At 49.9% G+C, this 23,031-nt stretch overlaps 2 protein-coding genes across 2 annotated transcripts in view; both read right to left on the bottom strand.

Annotated features, from left to right (window-relative positions):
- Window positions 1-2,157: 2,157 nt before the first annotated feature.
- LOC121324297 (C-C chemokine receptor type 3) lies at window positions 2,158-3,464 on the bottom strand. The gene is made up of 2 exons (XM_041266007.1): window positions 2,704-3,464; window positions 2,158-2,620 (listed from the first exon to the last, which is right to left on the bottom strand). Exons 1-2 carry the CDS (start codon window positions 3,462-3,464, stop codon window positions 2,158-2,160), a joined length of 1,224 nt encoding a protein of 407 aa, XP_041121941.1.
- Window positions 3,465-3,466: 2 nt separating this feature from the next.
- LOC121324298 (MAX gene-associated protein-like) overlaps window positions 3,467-23,031 on the bottom strand; it is a 29,783-nt gene continuing 10,218 nt past the window's right edge. Inside the window, exons 9-26 of the mRNA XM_041266008.1 lie at window positions 22,396-22,738; window positions 21,550-21,749; window positions 20,000-20,122; window positions 19,019-19,058; window positions 18,175-18,662; window positions 17,422-17,785; window positions 16,783-16,989; window positions 14,159-14,464; window positions 12,502-13,643; window positions 12,056-12,189; window positions 11,565-11,610; window positions 11,166-11,348; window positions 10,952-11,063; window positions 9,951-10,187; window positions 8,864-8,995; window positions 8,005-8,430; window positions 4,930-7,742; window positions 3,467-3,718 (exon numbers count right to left, since the gene is read on the bottom strand). Of these exons, the coding sequence (XP_041121942.1) occupies window positions 6,802-7,742; window positions 8,005-8,430; window positions 8,864-8,995; window positions 9,951-10,187; window positions 10,952-11,063; window positions 11,166-11,348; window positions 11,565-11,610; window positions 12,056-12,189; window positions 12,502-13,643; window positions 14,159-14,464; window positions 16,783-16,989; window positions 17,422-17,785; window positions 18,175-18,662; window positions 19,019-19,058; window positions 20,000-20,122; window positions 21,550-21,749; window positions 22,396-22,738 (5,424 nt within the window). The 3' untranslated portion in view covers window positions 3,467-3,718; window positions 4,930-6,801. The remainder of the gene's footprint in view (window positions 3,719-4,929; window positions 7,743-8,004; window positions 8,431-8,863; window positions 8,996-9,950; window positions 10,188-10,951; window positions 11,064-11,165; window positions 11,349-11,564; window positions 11,611-12,055; window positions 12,190-12,501; window positions 13,644-14,158; window positions 14,465-16,782; window positions 16,990-17,421; window positions 17,786-18,174; window positions 18,663-19,018; window positions 19,059-19,999; window positions 20,123-21,549; window positions 21,750-22,395; window positions 22,739-23,031) is intronic.

A 23,031-nucleotide genomic window follows, 5' to 3' on the forward strand; every position in this document is an offset into this window, starting at 1 on the left:
GAGAATGAAACAAACTCGTCAAGTTATAATGAATTGGCATGGGAGCTCATTGCACTGAATGGAAAAGCAAGGGCTGGACGTGAAGCTCAAACCATTCAACTAGACAGCAGTGCGGGTCTCGTGATAGTACAGGAATATCAATTCACCGGCCATGAGGAGAGATCGTTTTACACATCTTCGTTTCGAAATGAGCCTGGAGCCAATTCCTTTTCAGAACTCGGATTTCTCGCCAGCGCTTTTGGGGGAGGAACGGCGTTGTTCTAAATAACAGGCCAAGCCCCTGAAATCCCAAACCTTGCTAATATTGTTTAAATGCCTCCCTGGTGAGCCAGCCTTCCACAGATCAAAGGAAAACACACCCATTGTCAAGACCTCATCGTGTACCAATCAACTATTACAACTGACAAGCTCTCCTTATACAGCACTGCCTTCGAAGAATCCTCTCCCTTACTGAACAATTCTCTCCTAGTCCCGCTGACCCTTCACACGCTATTATTTCCAGTTCCAGCTAGATTTCACCTGCCTTCCTAAGAAACATCAGCTTGGCTTAATGCTTTAATTAGTTTCCTGCCTTTTAATTATCCCTGTGTAATCAAAGCATAAAGCTGATTTAAGAAATGTGTTCTCCAGGGCTCACTCGGATATCCCTGCACCGCTCTGCCTCTATCTATCTCCTGGGAGTGAGGCACAGTGCACCAGCGTGCCCACTCAGCCCAGCCCCTGGAAAAACATAAGTTTACAAACAAGAGGAGGCCATTCGGCCCATCCTGCTCGTTTGGTTGTTAGTAGCTTATTGATCCCAGAATCTCATCAAGCAGCTTCTTGAAGGATCCCAGGGTGCCAGCTTCAACATCATTACTGGGGAGTCTATTCCAGATCCTCACGATTCTGTGTAAAGTGCCTCCTATTTTCGGTTCTGAATGCCCCTTTGTCTAATCTCAATTTGTGACCCCTGGTCCTTGTTTCTTTTTTCATGTCGAAAAAGTCCATTGGGTCGACATTGTCAATACCTTTTAGAAGTTTGAATGCTTGAATTAGGTCGCCGCGTAGTCGTCTTTGTTCAAGACTGAATAGATTCAATTCTTTTAGCCTGTCCGCATATGACATACCTTTTAAACCCTGAATAATTCTGGATGCCTTGTTTACACTCTTTCTAGAGCAGCAATATCTTTTTTGTAGCGAATTAACCAAAACTGAACACAATATTCAAGAAGAGGTCTTACTAATGCATTGTACACCTTTAGGCTGAGCAACTCTGCTCCTTTACATAACTAATAAAACAAGAGGAGGCCATTCAGCCCATCCGCGCTTGCCCGGTTCTTAATCTCATAACCCTGATTCAGTATTGACATGTCTAGATAACTCATTCCATTCCAATGGCACACACTGTCCTAAAATCTGTCTCCACTCCCAACTGTGTCCTCTGGTCCTGGATTCTGTGCTGCACTTAAAGTATTGCTTACAGAGTTAACCTAATCAAAATTCATTTTAAGATTTTAAAGACTTCAATCAAATCCCCCCTAATTCTGCTCGGCTAAATACAGTCAGTTCCTTTAATTGCTTACAGCACACTGCTCCTCTTCATACTAAAACTGGCAGGATTGGTGAAAAACACCTATAGCTGCCATGTCACACTTCCAGGGTACAGTACTGGGGAGACCAGATGTGCCGATTTCACCGGGACCGCCCCCTTTTCCCCCACCCCATCAAATATCCCGGTGTCCTTACATTTGCCCCCCACCTTATAATGAAGTCCTGTTTTGTAAAGGACGCAGCTAGCCCTCCTTGTGCCGAGTGCAGAAACAACCAGCAATGTTAGTGGCTCCAGAATAATGCTTTTGAAATAGGCTCCTATCCTAAATGAAAAGTATGCAAAACAATAAAAGGGTTGAAATAGCAAGATATGACTGGAACATGCAGTTAAACGTTGCCTTGAATGTGAGAGGGAAGGTGCAGTGGCTGGGTGGCAGGCAGAGGCAGTGCATGCTTTGTAAGTTAAATGTGAATTGAACAGCAATATTGGAGAAAAAGCACTAGATACAAACAAGCAGCAAAAACATGACATAGCTTTAAAACTACTTTGAATCTGTGTGTCCCGGAAATCTGGTCACCCCTATATAGTACAGACATGGGTGGAGCTGACCTAAGCCAGCGGCACTAGTGTTTGGAGGTGTGGATCACGCTGATGAGCTCCAAGGCAGGGGGTGGTGGTCCTCCACTCTGCCCCCTGCCTCTCCTCCAGCTCCGCAGCCTGGCCAGAGCCCTGCCTCCCTGGGCCTTGAGCTTCAGCCCCAGCCCATGCTGCAGCTGGAAGATAAGCGGTTCGAGGCATGAGTTGAGCACGGAGAGCATCTGGGAGACCTCCAGCAGCAGCATGGCGATCCTGCTCAGCTGGCATTCGTTCTCACAGGTCTTCAGCGTCAGGAAGAGGACGCAGACCACCACCTGCAGCAGCTGCCCCGGCACCCAGCACACCAGGAAGTTGGTGATGATCAAGGTGATGAGCCGCACAGTCCTGTCCCGGCCCCTGGCCGGCCCGCCTTGGCCAGCCGCTCTCCAGCGCCTGCGGGAGCGCAGCATCCTCTCCACGATGGTCACGTAGCAGGGACCCTGCGTCTTGCTGTCTTCGGCACGTACGTCATGACGGGGCCCGTGTGGGGTCGGTGCGTGCTCCTGGCAACCACTACCTACTAGTTCACTTACTCTGTCGTGTCTCTCGTCAAGGACAGGGCTCCCCCGCGGGAGACCGCCGGGCGGAACCGGTCGGGGCGAAGGTCGGCGTCCAGGACGATGGCCAGCGGGATGGCCACTTGCACGGAGTAGTAGGAGAGCAGGTTGTAGGGGGCCTGGGAGGGAGAGACCTGGGTCAGCAGCAGCACCCCGCAGTACTGCCCCAAGTCCGGACGCTCCCAGTACAGGAAGTTGGGGAAGCTCAGGTAGACGAGGACGCCAGTGAGGCTCCAGAGCACCAGGGACACGAGCGCTGCGTTCCTCGGGGTACGGATCAATCGGCTGCGCAGAGGGAACACAATGGCCAGGAAGCGGTCAGAGCTGATGGCGCAGATGAACATGGTGCTGGAGGTGAGGCCCGTGTAATACAGGATGTTCATGACCAGGCACAGCGGGCGGCCCATGGTCCAGCGGTAACCATCCAGCAGGTAGACCCCCCAGAGGGGCATGCAGAGCAGGAAGGCCAGGTCAGAGAGGGCCAGGCACAGCACCCCGATGGTGGCGATGCTCCAGGGCTGGGCGCCGTGCCGCACACACACCCACACGTTGAGCAGATTTGTCAGCACCCCCAGAGGGAAGAGGAGGAAGTACAGGGCGGGGAAGAGCACGGTGGCAAAGCCGTCGATGGGGGGGCAGTTGCTGCCCATTGTGTGGGGCAGGGTGAGGTCCTGCAGGGAGCTGCAGTTGTGCCACAGATCAGCGCCCGGGTAGGAGGAAGAATTGGAATGATGCATCGTCCGAGGCAGGGGTGTCTAATCACGGTCACAGAGCGCAATTCCACTCCTGGTTCAACAGGTACAATGAGATAATTAACTACCTTGGGGTCTGGATGGAGGTAACTGGTTCAATTAAACCATTTAGAACAGGGCTGAAACAAAGACCAGGAGTGGAAGGGCCAGTCTTGGATACCTGTGGTCTAAGCAGAGGACTGCAGCCTGGTGTCAGAGATGGAGATCTGAGAGGAGGGTGAAGGTGTGGAGCAGAGGACCTGGGAGAGAGAGGGAGGGACGTTGGATAGAACAGCATTATATAAATTGGAATTACCAGTAAACATATATACACACACACACACACACACAGTAGAGTCAATTAACCGATACTAGTTTGCACAATTGATTTGCATGGATAATCGACAGGTATTAATAACAATTACTGTACTACACACAAGGACATACTGATGATATATAGCTAGTAACCTATCACAATAAACATACAGAATTACAAAGCTTTATCAATCAAATTAACGCAATTCAGTACAACTTTACCACCCACTGTTAAGGTAATGAAATACTGTAATTAAAAAGTACCATAAACCAAACTTTAAAAATCAAAATAATACAATTCAGTACAACTTTGACACATCACAGAACTGTAGGAATCATTACACTTCAAAAATTCAGCAACGTTTCTATACTTTGATACTTGCTGTTGAGGGATTGTAATAACATGCAATTGAAATGAATAAAATAAAAAAGCAGTCCCGGACAGGCGAGCCTGGTAAAACACTTGATATATATATATATAGACTAATAGAGGGGCTTCAGCAAGTTGCACAACAACAATTCCATTGAGGGTTTCTGTGCTGTCATTAATTACCAGCCCGAAGGTGGAGTTTTTAAACTGTCACAGCACCCCGAGATGGAATTGTTTTCCTGTAACTCACTGAAGAGGCCTGTCTATTTTTTTTTTTATAATACATGGATACTGTTGTGATGCGAATATTAAAGATGACGAGGTTTAGCAGTTTTTTTATTTTATTTTTTAAACGTTGTGTTTCAGGGCTGTGCAGACGTTCTGTCTCGTTATCCGTTAGCGCTTCAGCTTTACTTGGATGATTGCCTTTCCCTTGTTTTAATTTCCTGTTCCTCTCTAGTTTCTGAGATGCTAATGTACCCACATTACATCTTTTTCTTTTACCGTATTCTCATTCTGCTGATCATTAATGAACATTTCTGCACTTTGGGTCTTGTCGAGTGATTGAAAAACGAGACATTTTGTGTTTACATTGAAAGTGATGGTCTCGAGGAGTCGAATGGATCAAAGTTCAAGTAGATTTTGTGACTTCACTGCTGCAGTATTCACCCTTTTTTCGAATGGCTCAGGATGCATATATAGCCTTCATCTGTGGATTTATCAATATATAAAAAAATACACACACACTTTAGGGACATAAAAATACAAAGAGAAGTAAAAAAGTACCTTGAGCATGCAGTCGGTGCAGAGCGGTTCTGTGTGTTCTTGGGTCCCCAGAAGCACTGATTCCAGAACCAGAGTCCCCTTATATCCCAACACCCTGCACCGTGTCTGTGACGCACAGTCGAGCCGCAAGAGACAGAGCTCATCCCGATCATCACTTCAAGGCAATCAACTGAAATATCAGCGGGACTCGTTCACAGGTCACTGGCCAGCTGAGCGCACTCCAGGGAGGGTGCATCTCCGCAGGGGGCAGGTAGAAATGTCAGCACTGGAGGTGGACACCACTGCTATAATTAATGCTAGAACAGGTCAATTCCACATGAACACACTGTTAACAAACAAGACGATGAAGACGTTGTGAAAAACTGAAAACCGTTTAATCCGTTTCCTTTCGTATTTCTGAATCCAGCACCGTGAAGCGTTTTCTAGTTACGGATGACAATAAAGGAACACAATCTCAGTGGTGACATTTTGGGGAGTTTGTCATTTCCCAGTTGTGGTGCCAATGGCAAATTCTTGCACACGTGTAATTATTTCAACCTAAAACGTGATTCAAAACAAAGATGAATTCCTGAACAACTTGACAGAACATTACCCCCACACCACACACACACACGTCAAGAACGGCTTTGTATTTATTTTATTTGAAGGCCAACGTCTCCTGTCGTCCTCTACAGAAAGGAGATCACAGTGTGGAAGCAATAGATATCTTTAAAAAAATAGTGTCTTCGTCTCTGCTCAGAAAAACAGGCACGAACAGCAAAACTGCCGTGTCTTTCAAAAGTGCAGCCTCATTTATTACAAAAAATAAAGAAAGAACGGAGGCATTTACATTTCTTCCTACAACACAAAGACAGTATGTTTGTACACACTAGCAGGGAATTACCAGGATGTACTGATTAACCAAAAAAAAAATCTAGTTGAAACGTCTCACTGAGTTTTTATTTTTTTGCATTTCTAAATTCAGCACTATTGATGCAGAGACAGATACACATTGACAAGCCTCTCATTCAAAATATACACATGAGAAACAGCTATACAAAATGACAGCCTGCATATATAAACTCTGATCAGCCATCATCACCAGCATTACTTTTCATTATGAATCACTTCAATCAATTCAGTAGAAGTCCCACAACAACACAGAGCTAACTGCTCAGAACTGACTGCATTTGTTTTGGGGTGAAAGAGAAACTGCTTTAAATATTCCAGCACTAGGAGCAGGAGAATGGGGACTCTGTTTACTACTGCAGCATGAACTGTGAAGACTGCAGACAGGCCTAGGAAAGAGAACTCCACTCAATACTCTTAAAGCAACCAATGTGTCGCTCTTCCCAAACTTCTCAAATGAAGATGCTGTGGTGGGCTGTTATCTCCTGACCTCTTTGCCCAGAGTACTGCTGGGAATGACCCGGGTGCATGCCTGGGAGCATGCTCAGAGGGGCTGCCCCGCCCCCAAACAGACTCCTCTGTGGAAGTACGCTGCTGTTTCAAAACATACGCGGCGGCACAATGCTGGCTGCTGTTCTGAGACATTGCTTTCATTTCAAACATGCCCCCAGCAATAACCACTAAACCCTATACATGGGTGCAGCATTTTAAAACAACCCCACCTTCCCCAACGCAACCTGCCCCTTCTCTTACCCCAGGCAAAAAAAAAAGAAAGGAAACCAAAGCCTTTGCTATTTCAAAAAGGCACGTCCGGCAGTTATTCTGGACAAAAAGACTATAAATAAGTACATATTAACAAGTCATCTATACAAGTACACTCCCTGATTATTGTAATTCTTATTGTTCTCTGCTTGACTGAGTAAGGGGGCGCTCCTGCTGCTCTGCCCTTCCCTGGGAGAGGCAGGGGCCAGCAGGGGCATGGCTTTAGTGTAGAGTGTTGAGGTGGAGTGGGGAGGAGACGGGGGGGTTCTGATTGAGCCCTGATTTCAGTCCGAGGGGAGCTAGCTTGGGCATGGGTCTCCAGTCCTCACTGTCCGTGGGAGTGTGCTGGGTGGAGGCAGGGTGGGCGGAGGGGGAGGTGCTGCTGCCCAGTCTCATGTGCTGCAGCAAGGGTGGAGGGGTCAGTCCGCCACCCTGCTGGCCGGTCCCGTTAGTCACCCCTATGCTGCTGCTGGCTCCAGAGACGGAGTCCACGAATTCTGAGCCCAACACTATTTTGACAAAGTCGCCCTCTCCTGGCGCCCCCTGCTGTCTGTCCGAATCGATGCTCTCGGTGCAGGGAGGGTCCAGCAGCTCATCAGCCAGCTGCAGGAAGAGGGGGCTGACAGCGTGGGCAACCCCCCCTGCAGAGCCGTTATCCTCCCTCTCCCTGCACTGTGTGAACTGCGTCTGCGTGTCGCTGCCGTGCTGCTGGTTCAGAAAGACGATTTCGTTCAGGAGGGAGGTCAGCCGGTCATCCTCAGGGTCTTCATCCTCCTCCTCCTGACTCGAACCTGGATCCCCAGCAGGGTCCCCTCCATCCTTCTGATCTCTTTCCCTGGTCTCTTCCTCTCCCTCTGCTGTAGGACCAGGGGAAGCAGGCTCCTCTCCTGCCACTCCCTTCCCTCTTTCCCTGTCCTCTTCCAGGCAGCTCCTGCTTTTGTCCAGGGGGCCACTGCCCTGCTCTGCTGGGCCCTCAGGAACTGGGATACCAGACGAACTGGGGGCTTCTCTCTCTTTCCCCCCTGCTGGCTCTTCCGGGGGCCCTGGCTGGCCCTCAAGGCTGGAGTCCAGGTGTCGGGGAGGGGCTCCTTGCTTCTCTGTGTCTGAGACGGCTAGTGAGGTGACATTCACAATCCTGGGCATGATGAATTCCTCAGGCTCTGCTGACAGAAAAAGGGTGAATTACAACAGAGGACAGCCTTGGACTGTGTGTGTGTGTGTGTGTGTGTGTATATATCTTTATCTAGAGCTATACAAACACACACACATTTAATCAGCAGTGACAGTTTTAAATGCAGTGAGACTTCTCTATTAAAACGGTCAGTCAAGGGACTGACAAAATGTTGCCTTAATACTGGGGCGGACTTTATAGTAGCACTGGTAATGTTTAACAGCAAGGAACCCGCAGCATGGTGCTGTGCCTACCTGCTGTGCCCGTCTGCGCTCCTCTCTGTGCTCCGGCCTGCACGCTGGTCTGTGCTCCGGCCTGCGCTTCGCTCTGTGCTCTGGCCTGCGCTTCGCTCTGTGCTCCGGCCTGCGCTTCGCTCTGTGCTCCGGCCTGCGCTTCGCTCTGTGCTCCGGCCTGCGCTCCGCCCTGCGCTTCGCTCTGTGCTCCGGCCTGCGCTCCGGCCTGCGCTTCGCTCTGTGCTCCGGCCTGCGCTCCGGCCTGCGCTTCGCTCTGTGCTCCGACCTGTGCTCCGCCCTGCGCTTCGCTCTGTGCTCCGGTCTGTGCTCCGGCCTGCGCTCCTCTCTGTGAGCTGGTCTGAGCTCCAGTCACTGGGTGGGGGATGCAGTTCTTCACTTGGATTGGGAGTGTGAGACCCGGCAGCTGGATCATCACAGACGCCACTCCTGGAACAAAACAAAACACACGCGTGTGAATGAATCCACTGGGGTGGGGGAACGACTTCATTATCGCTTTTTAAATTTGAATTAAATGTATTCCATTGATTGAAAGGTGACTCCCGTATAGGTCAGGGTGTAACTGCATCTTTAGATCTGAATGACACACTAAGCAGCCTATACACTACTCTATATACAACAGCATTGTCATATGGATCACTGCATTAAAGCGTTATCGCTTAGGCATGGCAGTAAGACTCCCACTGCAAAGCAGTTTGATCCATTCTTGGTTTTACAAGGAGTTTAATACGATGCACCTGCGATGGTTACCTATACAGTGTGGCTAATCAAGCTCGTAGTAAAACCTGGAAAGGGTGCAACTGCTGTGCAATAGGAGTCTTATTTCCATCCCTGCAGCTTCACTGCTGCCTGTTGGGTGTACCTGGGAGAGAGGTGATCTCTGCTGCCACCATGGGGGGGCCGGTCTGCAGGGGGGGCTTCAGAGAGACAAGACGACCCTCAGGAGTGACCACGAGACTGCCTGTGGACAACACTGAGGAGGAGCCCAATACACCTGCACAGAGAGAGGAGCAGAGTCACACCTCACACAGCACTGAGGAGGAGCCCAGTCACACCTCACACAGCACTGAGGAGGAGCCCAGTCACACCTCACACAGCACAGAGAGAGGAGCAGAGTCACACCTCACACAGCACTGAGGAGCCCAGTCACACCTCACACAGCACTGAGGAGGAGCCCAGTCACACCTCACACAGCACTGAGGAGGAGCCCAGTCACACCTCACACAGCACTGAGGAGGAGCCCAGTCACACCTCACACAGCACACTGAGGAGGAGCCCAGTCACACCTCACACAGCACTACACAGAGGAGGAGCCCAGTCACACCTCACACAGCACTGAGGAGGAGCCCAGTCACACCTCACACAGCACTGAGGAGGAGCCCAGTCACACCTCACACACGACACACTACACAGCACTGAGGAGGAGCCCAGTCACACCTCACACACGACAAACTACACAGCACTGAGGAGGAGCCCAGTCACACCTCACACACGACACACTACACAGCACTGAGGAGGAGCCCAGTCACACCTCACACACGACACACTACACAGCACTGAGGAGGAGCCCAGTCACACCTCACACACGACACACTACACAGCACTGAGGAGGAGCCCAGTCACACCTCACACACGACACACTACACAGCACTGAGGAGGAGCCCAGTCACACCTCACACACGACAAACTATACAGCACTGAGGAGGAGCCCAGTACTGCAAGAACATTCATTGCAGCATTAATGGTCAGAGCAAATAAAAAAAAAGGTTGAAAGCAAGTAAGGATTTTACAATAATGTACAATATGCTTCTAATGCTCTAATTAGCAGTGGCAGCTGGAGGCGTTTAAGAGCACGTCACAAACAAATACTTCAAGACCAAATGTGTGCAGGAAATGAAGTCCAGAGCCACGGGCACAGGCTGCTTAGCTAACCAGGGCAGTCAGCTCACCGGCAGTTCTGCTGTGCGGAGCTCTCTTCCGGGACAGGATGAGGGGTCTTCCTGCATGAGAGCTGTCCAGACTCAGGGGGGGCTCGGGGGGCTCAACGTGGGCCAGGGGTCTGGGGGGCTCCCTCGGGGCGGCCCCTGCAGCCACGCTTTTCCCCAGCTTCTTCCTCTGCATCTCCACCGCCTTCTGCTTGGCCGAGATGTACTCCAGCTTCTTCAGGATGAGCTCCTCCGTCTTCCCTGCAGCCAGAGAGGAGAGATGCAGGCGTCAGAAACACATTAACCCTTTGCAGCCCATTTATTCAGTGCCTGTCAGGTATGTTCGGTCCAATTTATTTTCACACACGCTGTTTAAAATATTTTTTTCCCTCCAAGTAAAACCGGTTTAAAGGACACTGCAATGCTAAGCGACATCAGTACTGCATCTCCAGCCAAGCCCCACCCCGTGCTCGCTGTATTTGTCACATACCTCTTTATAGACGTGCACACTGATAAATCCTCTCCTGATCACTCGTTTTATCACCAGACTCCTCAATAATGCGATCCAAGTCGTTATTTTATTACTGTAACATCACAAAAAGCTCTGCAAGTGTCTGTGATATTCTTTGAGCGCTGGATGCGGAAGCAGCTACCTCCTTTGTTTATGTCTGCTTATCTTTGTATGATGCAGCTGCTAGGACTGTTTCACTCAGCTCCTATCAGTCTCACTCGGCCATTGAATGGTTTTCTCGGCTTTTTCCAAGAAAAAACGACTAGAGACCTGTGCTTGACGTCTTTTCGATGATGTCAGACAGGGTCCAACACTGGACCGCAAAAGGGTTAATACATACAGTACCTCTCACCATAGTTGCATGGCAGGGACAGACTGGCTAAGCGAATCACCACTGCAGTTAGTCTGCCCAAACTTCCCTTCTCCAGAAACATTTGCCTGCAAAACCCTCTCCCCAACTCCCACCTATCTCCTCTTCTCAGGCTGTGTGATGTTTGTAACCCTGCCCTCTTACCGGACGTCTGCGCGATCTTCTTCACCAGCACGGCTCTCCGGCGGGACAGCAGGTTCTTCTGCCCCTGGAGCCGATCAGCTTGATCCTCCAGAGCCTGGATCTCATTGTGTGCCTGAGCAAGGAGGGAGACACCAGCCATGAGAAACACACCCAGCACTACACACTGAACAATGAGACCCAGCACTGCGAGGGGCGAGGGCACTACGCTGCTCACCTGCTTCAGGATGTAGTATTTGGATGCCTTGGGCAGGCGGTGCAGCCCCAGCACTTTCTTCATCTTGTCGAAGAGCTCTCTCATCTCGCTGCGTCGCCTGCGCTCGTTGGCGGTGTGGTTGAGCCGGGAGCAGGTCTCCACCTCAACCAGCTCCTCCTCCTCCTCCTCCACGCGCCGCCCGCGCTGCAGACAGACTCAGCAATTTAGTGAGGCACAGGCTTCAGAGCACACTGCTTCACCGATGTACTCCACACAGCGAACATGCTTCTCCTCTACCTCATGCGTTAGGACAGTAAAATTCACACGATGGACAACCCCCTCTCTCCTCACTGGAGGAAGAGGCTATATCCACCTGCAGCTGAAATGTGTAGAAAATCAAAAAAACTAAAACCAACTTACTTTCATGCTGTGTTTGGTGACAATCTTAGGCTGGAAGAGGCTGCACCTGGAAAACACCAGAAGGAAATGGATGTGAAACAATCCTAGAACCAGTCCTCACTACACTCCAGAACCAGCAAGCAAGCAAAACAAAAAGAAAGGCAGTTTTGTAAAAGAAAAACACAAATATGTTGTTTTTCTCTTTTCAAAAAGGACTTGAATACAACAAAAAAGCAGAACAAAGGATTTAAGAGCTAGCTCTTTGAGTACTGTCCCCTGGCTTTCTCCAGCTGTATGGCAGCGGGGTTCATGCTGCGTCTGAAGCCCAGGGAACAAAAAGCCACTCTCTCAGGAACTGCGGCTTGAAACCTGATTCCAGGAGACAAGGAGCTCTGGTTTGAGGCAACTTTGCTGTACTAAACCCCAAGTCTCCCCTGGCGTGCCATGCAGTGTCCTGAAACCTAGTTCTGAGCCGCAGGTCTTGAAGGATGGGAATGGCAGTGCTGTCTTACTCTTTGGCGAGTCTCGTCTGCACTGCGCTGGCTTTGAGCTGGGCGATGCTGATCTTCTCAGACAGCTCCTCCACCGTCTCGATATCAATGGCTTCTTCGTCATCCTCCTCCTCCTCACTCGAGTCAGAGGCTTCCTGCAAGTAGGACACAGAGACCAGGGTCAGACGGGAGGCCATTAAACCCTTCTGTGCGCCGTACAAAATATCAAAACGACACATGTTAAAGTACCACAATGAACAATAGAGACAAGTTTCCAAAATTGTGTCCATTCTCATTTTTATTTGACATATGTGAAACTCATCTGATTGTTACTCTTATCAACTCTTTACAACTGGTATTCTCTGCAGTTCTGAACAGAGTTCTGAATGAATTGTAGCAGCTCATACAAACTCTCCGAATGTAATTCCAGTGTCATGTCATTAAAAGGTCTTATTTCAGCTACTCACGCTGTCCATAACCTGCATCTCATCTCCCTCGCTGTCCTCCTCGCTGTCCTGTCCCTCAAACTCGTCCTCAGAGTCGTCTGTCTTATCATCCTCTTCCTCCTCCTTCTCCTCCTCCTCTACCTCTCCATCCTCCAGCCCCAGGTTCAGAGCCTCTCTGCTGGGGTCAGCTCGGGACTCGTTGGGCCTGCCTGGTCCAGAGCCACCAGCACCACCACCGCTCCCTGGATCCAGACCACCTCTAGAACCAGAGCCAGAGTCCAGTCCCACCTCTACAGGAGGCTTGGCGGCTGCCACGGGTGGCACTAAAGACTTGGAGCTGCCACCCAGAATGAGGACAGGAGAGGATTTGAGGTCCATCAGAGTCCTGAGTGGTTTTGGAGTGGGGGTTGGGGGAGAGGCAGCAGAGGGAGCGAGAGGCAGGGGGCTCGGGTCCTCTAGCTCAGCAGAGCCCCCAGTCCGCTCAGCGAGGCAGGACCGGTCCGACTCACTGCTTTGCCCCTTTGACTCTCTCTGCCGTTCCAGGCCGTTGGTGTAGGAGTGGTCGCTGGACACAGCAGCGGCCTGGAAGGAGGTCTCCGACTCAGAGTCTGGGCTGTCCGTCTGCTCTTGCACAGGCTCGGGAGGGGAGGGGGAGGATGTCAGTTTGGGCTCCTGCCCCTGGTCATCCTCTCCTTTATCTGCATTCTCCTCGTTTCCTCCTAAAGCCGCCTCCTCCTCAGTCATCCCACTATCTCCCTCCACCGGATTGTCGTTTCCTGGTTTCTCTGTCTCCGTGGCAGCTGGCAGGACTGAGCTGGGGGTTTTGGGGGTAAGAGGGGTAAGGAGGGGGGCAGGAACAGGAACAGGGGCAGGTTTGGGGACCTGCAGCAAGGCAAAGCTGCCTGTCTGTGCTGGCAGCAGGTTGGCAGAGGTCAGTGTCATGCCTGCTCCCACCGGGGGGGAGATCCTGAAGGTGAGGGTCCCAGGCTGGCTCACGAAGCTGGGGGCAGGGACAGGCTTCTGCGTGGGGGAGGTGGTGATCACCTTGGGGCCCGATGCTGGGGAGACGACGGAGGAGCTGCGGACTGGGGATACGACCAAGGCAGTGCTGGGATCTGTTGCTGCTGCTGGCTGTGGAGGGGCAGGTAACCGAATCACCGACCCTGAAAAACAAACCACTTTGAGACCCGGCAGCACCCATAAAACGTACACCCCCCCGACAAGCACACTGTCAACTGAGCAGCCTTTGCTAAGAGGAGGTCAAATTCACAAAGAAATGACCCCGTGGTCCTACTGTTTGAGTTGACAAACTTCACCCTTACGGAAGTTAAAAAATTTGAGGTAAATCCACAAATTGCTTCCGCGACTGAAAAAACGTTTTTTTTTTCATTAGAAAATGTCAATGTATTAACAGTTGCATTCATCTTTGACGTGTTGCCGGTTGTAAGGTATTCCGAAACGAGTGTTTTTGAAATTCCTGACAAAATTGATTAAAAAGAAAAAAAAAAAAAAAAAAAAACTATTTCTATTAATTAAATCAAGTTCGCTAGCAGTTCATGAAATTTTTTAAAAAATAAATCCCAGAAAAAATAATCCTGAACATTCTTTGAAGCTCCAGCGCCCAGAACGACTTTGTTTGAGACACAGCCACTGCCCGGGTCTGCCGGTCTGTCCTCACCTTGGTTGCGTAGCACCACATGCTGCATGTTGGGCTGCAGGCTGGCACGGAGCTGGTTCAGGGGCACCAGCTGGATGATCTGCCCGTTGGGGTGGCGGAACAGGTTGGCCCCCGAGGGGGTGCGGATGGGCTGCAGGACCATCCTCTGTCCGGGAGGGAACTGTGGCCCCAGAGGGGTCTGCGGGGGCCGCACCGGCGGGGCAGAGGGCATGGGGATCAGGAGTAAGCGGGTTCCAGGCCGCCGGTCCGGCAGGGCTATCCCAGGGGCCACAGCGGCAGGGGCGGAGGCCAGCCGAGGACCCTCGTCTGCAGGGGACACCAGAAACGAGAAGGGAGTCAAGACAGGGCATTGCTGATTCTTGTACTGTGATCTCATAGGGCTAAACTGAAGCAGAGTCAGGCCTGGTCAGCATTTCTCTGACTAATCTACTCAGACCTGCGTTTCACATGCTGCTTTTATAGGCTCAATCAAAGTACCTATAAACACTGAAACGTGTGGCCTGCACTATGTCCTGACTAGTAAAGCCTGATCTTTGAGACTACAAGCAAAGCAGGGAAGCAGCAGGCCTGGCTCAGGGGGAGAATCTCAACACGTCGGTTTTGCTTGCCGCTCACTGCGAGGGATTGTTCACAGATTAAGAATACTGAACATTTCAGAAAGGTCTTTATAGCTGTGAATATTGGGGAGCTGGTTAGGGCTGCTCTGCTTGACAGTCAGTGAACAGAATCAGGGTTCAGATGTGATCATGAACATTTACTGATTTAGCTTTATAACGAGGACAGCAAGCACAGGCATCAGAGGAGACGTCGTCATGTAGGTCTAGGCTTGACCAACAACAAGCTGTGCATGAAATACAGCAACAAGATCAATGCAATTGTTATGATGTTACCTTTACTAACAATGTGGTAGAGACTAGCAGCTACAAAACACACACAAACTAACAGCAGCAACAAGAAATATTATACATTAATAACGCCTTGGAAAATAAGAAGCAAGAACATAAACACTCAGAAACAGAAGCAGAGCCTTGGCTACAACAGCAGCTACGACGACCACCATGAAATGCAGGGGCTTGCAAGAAGATCCCCAGAGATCAGGGCAGAAGATTAAACAGCGAACCGCCATGGAACAAGCGCACAAATTACACTGAAAACACAAACAACTGACGGCGTGACGATGAGACCACTGATCACCTAACGGCGTGACGATGAGACCACTGATCACCTGACGATGAGACCACTGATCACCTGACGGCGTGACGATGAGACCACTGATCATCTGACCTGACGATGAGACGACTGAGACCACTGATCACCTGACCACGTGACGATGAGACCACTGATCACCTGACAGCGTGACGATGAGACCACTGATCACCTGACGATGAGACCACTGATCACCTGACGGCGTGACGATGAGACCACTGATCACCTGACGATGAGACCACTGATCACCTGACGATGAGACCACTGATCACCTGACGGCGTGACGATGAGACCACTGATCACCTGACGATGAGACCACTGATCACCTGACGGCGTGACGATGAGACCACTGATCACCTGACGATGAGACCACTGATCACCTGACGATGAGACCACTGATCACCTGACGGCGTGACGATGAGACCACTGATCACCTGACGGCGTGACGATGAGACCACTGATCACCTGACGATGAGACCACTGATCACCTGACGATGAGACCACTGATCACCTGACGGCGTGACGATGAGACCACTGATCACCTGACGGCGTGACGATGAGACCACTGATCACCTGACGGCGTGACGATGAGACCACTGATCACCTGACAGCGTGACGATGAGACCACTGATCACCTGACGGCGTGACGATGAGACCACTGATCACCTGACGATGAGACCACTGATCACCTGACGGCGTGACGATGAGACCACTGATCACCTGACGCCGTGACGATGAGACCACTGATCACCTGACGATGAGACCACTGATCACCTGACGATGAGACCACTGATCACCTGACGATGAGACCACTGATCACCTGACAGCGTGACGATGAGACCAATGATCAACCCACAAGGACAATGGGACCGATTAGCACACCTGCATAACTAGAAATAAGCACAACAGGTACTTAACCCTGTAATGCCCATTTCTGTGTCATGTGATACAGCACTGTGCCGCCCCTCTGTTACTGTTTAAACCCAGCCTCACAGCACAGGTTTTTTCACATGTAGAACGTGAGTTACTGGAGAGACAATTTTCTCTTGTTTTGTAAAAGCCAGTTACAAAAATCCTGGAGTAGGTAAAGACTGAAAATTAGTTTAAATCACACTGTGTCTAACTTAAAAAAAAAGGTTTATTAACCCTTGGGAGTAAATCTTCCCCACTGTGGCAGTCCAGTCCCATTTGAAGAGTGGAATGAGAAGGGAGGAATGAGGATGACTGATCACAGCACAAACAGCAGATTTTTTTAAAAACACAACACACAGCGTGGCGTGCCGGCGGGATGCAGGACTGAGCCTTACCGGATCTGAGGCTGGGCGAGAGAGTGAGGAAGGTGAGAGGGAACCCCGGTGCAGCCGACCCCCGCGGGGCTGCAGCCGAGACGCTTACGACGGTGGTAGAGCTGTAAGTACCTGAGCTGCTGGGAGTGCTGCTACTGGACACGGTCGGCGGGACCTCGGCGCCCTGATCGCTCCCCCGAGCCGGCAGCGCCGGTCTCATCACCACCGACGGGACTGTCTGCGGGTGTGGGGGGCTCAGCCCCGGCGGGCTTTGCTGCAGGGAACCCGTCTTGTTCACCACGAACTGGGTGAAGACATTCCCCACAGAGGGCTTGGTTACTGTGGAGAGGAGTGGGATTGTGCAATTCAGAATTCATACTGTCATTGTAATTGAGCAATGGCACACCTGTGGAACTGGAACTGGAATTACTGCAGCACAACAGTAACTAATTGTAATTCAGCATTGGAATTGGAATTTCAGCAAACAATTCCGCTGTAATTGGAATTATAATTGACCCCAGGTCAGGTACATTACAGCTTCGTTGAATGCAGGAGGTCTCACATTTGCCTGTATAAAAGGACGCACGTACAGACAGCTCTCTCATTATAAGGCAGCCCTTTACACTGTGGAACACACTGCAGCCAAGAGACAACAAACCACAATGACTCCAGCTGCAGCAATGAATTAAAAACACAACCCACAACAAGCAGCTCCGGGTAACACGGAAGCAAGCCCTTCCAGCCAGACTGAGCACAGTCCATCTTTCTTACCCAGAGTGGCCATCCCCAACTTGCCGACGGTCAGAGCGCTGCCCGTGCTGATGCTGGGGTCCGCGGTGCCGATGCTGGGGGCTGTGGTGCTGATGCTGGGGGCCGCGGATGCCTCAGCTCTGGGGGGCGTGACAGGGGAGGAGGCCTGGCCGCCCCTAGACGCTCTCTTGTCCGCCTCCTTGCTTGCCGGCTGCGGCTCCTTCCCGGATCTGGCTTTCTTGCTGAGGGTGGAGGTCACATGGGACAGTTCGAGCGAAGTGGGGCGCAGCCGGCCCGTAATGTAGGCTGCCAGCCGGTTGGCTGGGTGCAGCGCCCCCATCTGGCCGAGCAAGAGCTTGGCTTGAGGATACGATTTGCCGTTGACCTGAAATTGAAGAACAAAGCGTATTTATTTATTTATTTTATATATTAATTGCATGCCATTAATCAAAAGCCTACAAGTACCGCCACTGTATGGTATGCTAAACATTGGAAGACATTGGCTCTGATCTACCAGGGATGGAAATAAAACTCCTATTGCATAGCACACCATTCCAGGCTTTACTGTGAGCTTGATTTGCCACAGTGTACAGATAACAAGCTCAGGTGAGTCTTATTAAAACTTAGGTGAAACCAAGAGTGGATCACACCACTGTGCAACGGGAGTCGTAGTTCCACCCCTTTATACGCCTAGCAGGTGTGCCTAACTAGGAAGTGCACGATTAAACCCTCTGCAGAGCTGTATGCTTCCCCGTCCGATCCCCGCTTGCCTACCTTGACGAGATCCTGTGTGGAGGAGCCGCTGTGCTTCTTGTTGGCGGTGAGGAGTCCCGCAGGAGAGACCCCTGTGTAGAACGGCAGCCCCTTCACGCCAGCCTTCTTCCTGCTCACTGTCTCCAGACCCTCGCTGCTCGACATCATGAACACCTCCTTCTCCCTGGGCACCCTGCCCCACTCCCTCTCTTCCTCCTCCTCCTCCTCCTCCTCCTCTCGGGGGCCGGGCTGGGAGACGCGCACCCTGGATGCGATGACCAGCTTGCCCCCCTCCCTCCTCTTGCTCTGGGACTCCAGCTCCACGAGGAAGCCCTCAGTGCTGAAGGGCTGGGCCAGGTCTCCCTGGTTGACGCGGCGGGACAGTGCGTTGAGGATCTTGCTGCGGCTATGCTCCCAGTCGCACTCCGCGACGATCTCGATCAGCTTGGTGGGCTCCTCCGAGGACCCTCCACCTCCCTGCTGCTGCCGGCACTCCTTCACACTCTTGCCTGTCGTCGTGGCGAAAAAATAAAAAACAAATAATGAAAGCATGGCCTGTTAAAGTCATCAATTCAATTAGACAATCATTAAATTTGCCTATTCGGACAATTACGCAAGATTTCACAGTGGTTTGACTTCATATGCACAACAAAGCCAAACAGAAGCAATGGGGTTTTTCTAATAAATGTGCACAGTGCTGTATGGAAGACGCAAATGCACGATTCCCCACATAAAGCAAATGAACATATGGTCTTGAATTATCAGAGCCTCAGCTCAGAAATCCACCAAATGCCACCTTTACAGCTGCACCAGGATGACCCCTCTGTGAGGGCGGAGGAACAGGCACAGAGAGAGTCATGCTTACCCTGTCGTGCAGACAAAAACATGTGGTTTGGATCCTCCTCCTAAAGAAAGAAAAAAAATACAGATACAAATAAAATTGTATATAAAACACAACGATAATGAAGAATTCTCACCTGACGCACCCTCGCTTTCCTCTTTTTACCAGAGATTATCAGTAACTGCAGCTTTGTTTTTTATATATATATATATATATATATATCATACGCAAATACTGATATATATAGTATAAATACACACTACAGCCATGAATGTCCACACGTTCGGTCGAATGCATTGCAAAATATATATATATATGGTTTTTATTTTAGCCAGTGAGGTGTTCACGTGTGGTAGCAATGCACTTGCAAAAGGCACAAGTCAGTGACGTCAGCTCCCAAGCAACAAGCCTCCTATGTTGTTGGGAATGGATTATTTCAATGCAGGGGGTTTGTGCATTTGCAAAAGGAGAGGAAGACTCATGAAATTAATTTACACAAAAAATGAGATAAAGCAGGTTGCGTAGAGGATTTACAATAGACCCTGACGCCCCCGATAAAACAAGGGAGTGGTTGTACAGTATTTGTTTGTTAGCCTTTGTTTTTCTAGTCTCTCCTATGGAAGCCTCGCTATATTGTGGGGAATCGATTATTTTATTTTGGACCCCCTGCACTCGCGATGTATTGAGTGGGTGATGTATATATAATCTATATTCTTATTTTTCTCTTGTAATATGAATGAGCGGTTCTTGGGTAGGGGTGATGGGTATTCTTGAAATCTGACTGCTTACAAACAAACAACAGCCATTACACTCCAAACCACTCCTATTTCTTTAAATTATTATTTTTATTTTCTTAAATGGGAATAATATTATTTATTTATTTATGGGTAGGGGTGACGATAACATGAGCTGGGGGTACATAACTAACCTTACTCACATAATAATATTAGTATTTATTTATTTATTTTCTTAGAAAACTAAAACTGGGCTGGGGGTCTCTCTCACCCTCTCAGTCTTTAATCCGCAGGGTGTGTTCTCCTTGTGTGCACGGTCAAACCCTCGCACCCTCGCACAGGTCATCATACTCTCGAAGTACAGGTACACCGGGCCCTTGTCCTCATCCCGGATCTAGAGAGAAAGAGAGAAAGATAATCCTTGTCACAACTACAGTTTCCTGTCATGTTCTTCTTGAAACAGCCAGGCAACCTGGATTTAACAAACCCCATGCAGATACCTGCCTGATCTCTTCCAGTAACAGTATGAACAAACCCCATGCAGATACCTGCCTGATCTCTTCCAGTAACAGTATGAACAAACCCCATGCAGATACCTTGACCTCTTCCAGTAACAGTATGAACAAACCCCATGCAGATACCTGCCTGATCTCTTCCAGTAACAGTATGAACAAACCCCATGCAGATACCTGCCTGATCTCTTCCAGTAACAGTATTAACAAACCCCATGCAGATACCTGCCTGATCTCTTCCAGTAACAGTATGAACAAACCCCATGCAGATACCTGCCTGATCTCTTCCAGTAACAGTATGAACAAACCCCATGCAGATACCTGCCTGATCTCTTCCAGTAACAGTATGAACAAACCCCATGCAGATACCTGCCTGATCTCTTCCAGTAACAGTATTAACAAACCCCATGCAGATACCTGCCAGATCTCTTCCAGTAACAGTATGAACAAACCCCATGCAAATACCTTCCAGATCTCTTCCAGTAACAGTATGAACAAACCCCATGCAGATACCTGCCAGACCTCTTCCAGTAACAGTATGAACAAACCCCATGCAGATACCTGCCTGACCTCTTCCAGTAACAGTATGAACAAACCCCATGCAGATACCTGCCTGATCTCTTCCAGTAACAGTATTAACAAACCCCATGCAGATACCTGCCTGATCTCTTCCAGTAACAGTATGAACAAACCCCATGCAGATACCTGCCTGATCTCTTCCAGTAACAGTATGAACAAACCCCATGCAGATACCTGCCTGATCTCTTCCAGTAACAGTATGAACAAACCCCATGCAGATACCTGCCAGACCTCTTCCAGTAACAGTATTAACAAACCCCATGCAGATACCTGCCTGACCTCTTCCAGTAACAGTATGAACAAACCCCATGCAGATACCTGCCTGATCTCTTCCAGTAACAGTATGAACAAACCCCATGCAGATACCTGCCTGATCTCTTCCAGTAACAGTATGAACAAACCCCATGCAGATACCTGCCTGATCTCTTCCAGTAACAGTATTAACAAACCCCATGCAGATACCTGCCTGATCTCTTCCAGTAACAGTATTAAGCTCATGTAACATCCAGCAACTTTTCAAGTAACATGTTGTACATAATTATAGATACATACACACATTTATGCATGCATGAGAGAGCCCGGTTGCCCAGGCTGCTGCTGGTAGATTTCAGAAACTTTTTACAACTCTGCCTTCTTGTGTGACTGGATTTGCACAGCCCAGTACAGAGATGCAAGCAGCTCGCTCTGTGGTTCTGAGATGTGACCGATACAGGCAGCCTGCGTCTCTTACCGCTGAGCTGGGCCTGCAGGTGTATCCCTTGCCGCTGCCCTTGCCAGAATGGGGGGAGCGAGGCGGGGAGTGGGGGGGCACGCAAGCGGAGGGGGTGGGGATGAAGATGGGCTCGGGGTCGATCTCGCCAGCCACGGGGGTCCACAGCTTCAACACGCGGGGGGCTGCTGGCTGTGACTCTGCCTCAGGCTCAGAGATAGCTGGAGGAGAGGAGAGAAGCGTGGATTACAAGCACAAATTAGACAGTCCTCTACACCTCCACTTCAGGGTTCCCAAATCATTCCTGACATGAATTAGAAGATTACTTTATTAAATCAATACCCAATTCCATATCCTTCGAAGGAACTGGAATAGATATTTTAGAGACATAACTTGTGTTTAGACTCAACTGCTTTCATTTGAAGCCAATTCAATAGACTAACAGTGACTTCAGTTGATGTAATTTGTTGCCACTGTGAGAAGCTCATTTTAGTTCAGGTCCATGACGTGTTGGAACTGATATGTGCAAAAGCAGCACATTCCTCAAAGAGATCCTTCACACTTTACCAGTCAAAGGCTGGGGAGTCCACATCACCCACCGATGCACGCACACAAATCAAAACTCATTTCAACACAGAAGACACTGAAGAGACTTTGTGTTGGTCATTGAGCTCAGTAAGCTTTTTTTAGCATTTCCAGGGTTGGCAATAAGACTCCTATTGCATTGCAATTTCACCCATTCAAGGTTTACCAGCTTGATCAGCCCCGGTGTATAGGTGTCTTATTAAGCTCCTAATAGAAGCAGGAATGGGTGAATCTGCTATGCAATGGGAGTGTGCATGTGGAAGTGTGAAAGCAGGTACTGACTGTACTCAATCCTCCTCCTCCTCCTCTTCCTCTTCTTCTTGTGCTTGCTGCGGACCGGCTCCTCTCCCCCCTCCCCCTCTCCCAGCGCGCTGTAGAAGATGAGGTCAGCCCGCTCCTCTGCCTTGCGCTGCTTCTTGCGCTTGGGCTCGGCTGCCTTCACCAGCAGCACCTTGCGCTTCAGGCAAGTGCAGCCGAACATGCAGCCGGGCTTGCAGCAGTGAGTGGGGAGGCGGCGCTCCTGGAACAGGCTGGAGCACACACAGCCCAGCCTGCAGAAATCATTGAGGCAGGGGGGCGCCCGGCGCGTGACCATCTTACCCAGAGGCTTTCCCTTCAGGGTGCCCTGCAGGGAGGAAGAGAAGCACAGCCACTTCAAAACAGGCGATTCAATGCAGTCCACAGTTCTATTGCACCTTTCATCACAAGGACCCAAAGTGCAAATAAATAAATCAATCAATAAACAAAACCCACCTAATGTGGTTTTGATTGTTAAATTAGAAAAAAACTAAAAGATAAAAAGCTAGTTTGTAAAAATAGAACAAAAGATTGGAATTCAGAAAGGCACACACACACAAAAATTTAAACTGTAAAAAGAGCTAGGGCTGGTTGCATAAAAACACCTGAATTCTTAAGGGT

This window comes from Polyodon spathula, chromosome 12, assembly GCF_017654505.1.
Source record: "Polyodon spathula isolate WHYD16114869_AA chromosome 12, ASM1765450v1, whole genome shotgun sequence".
NCBI lineage: Eukaryota > Metazoa > Chordata > Actinopteri > Acipenseriformes > Polyodontidae > Polyodon > Polyodon spathula.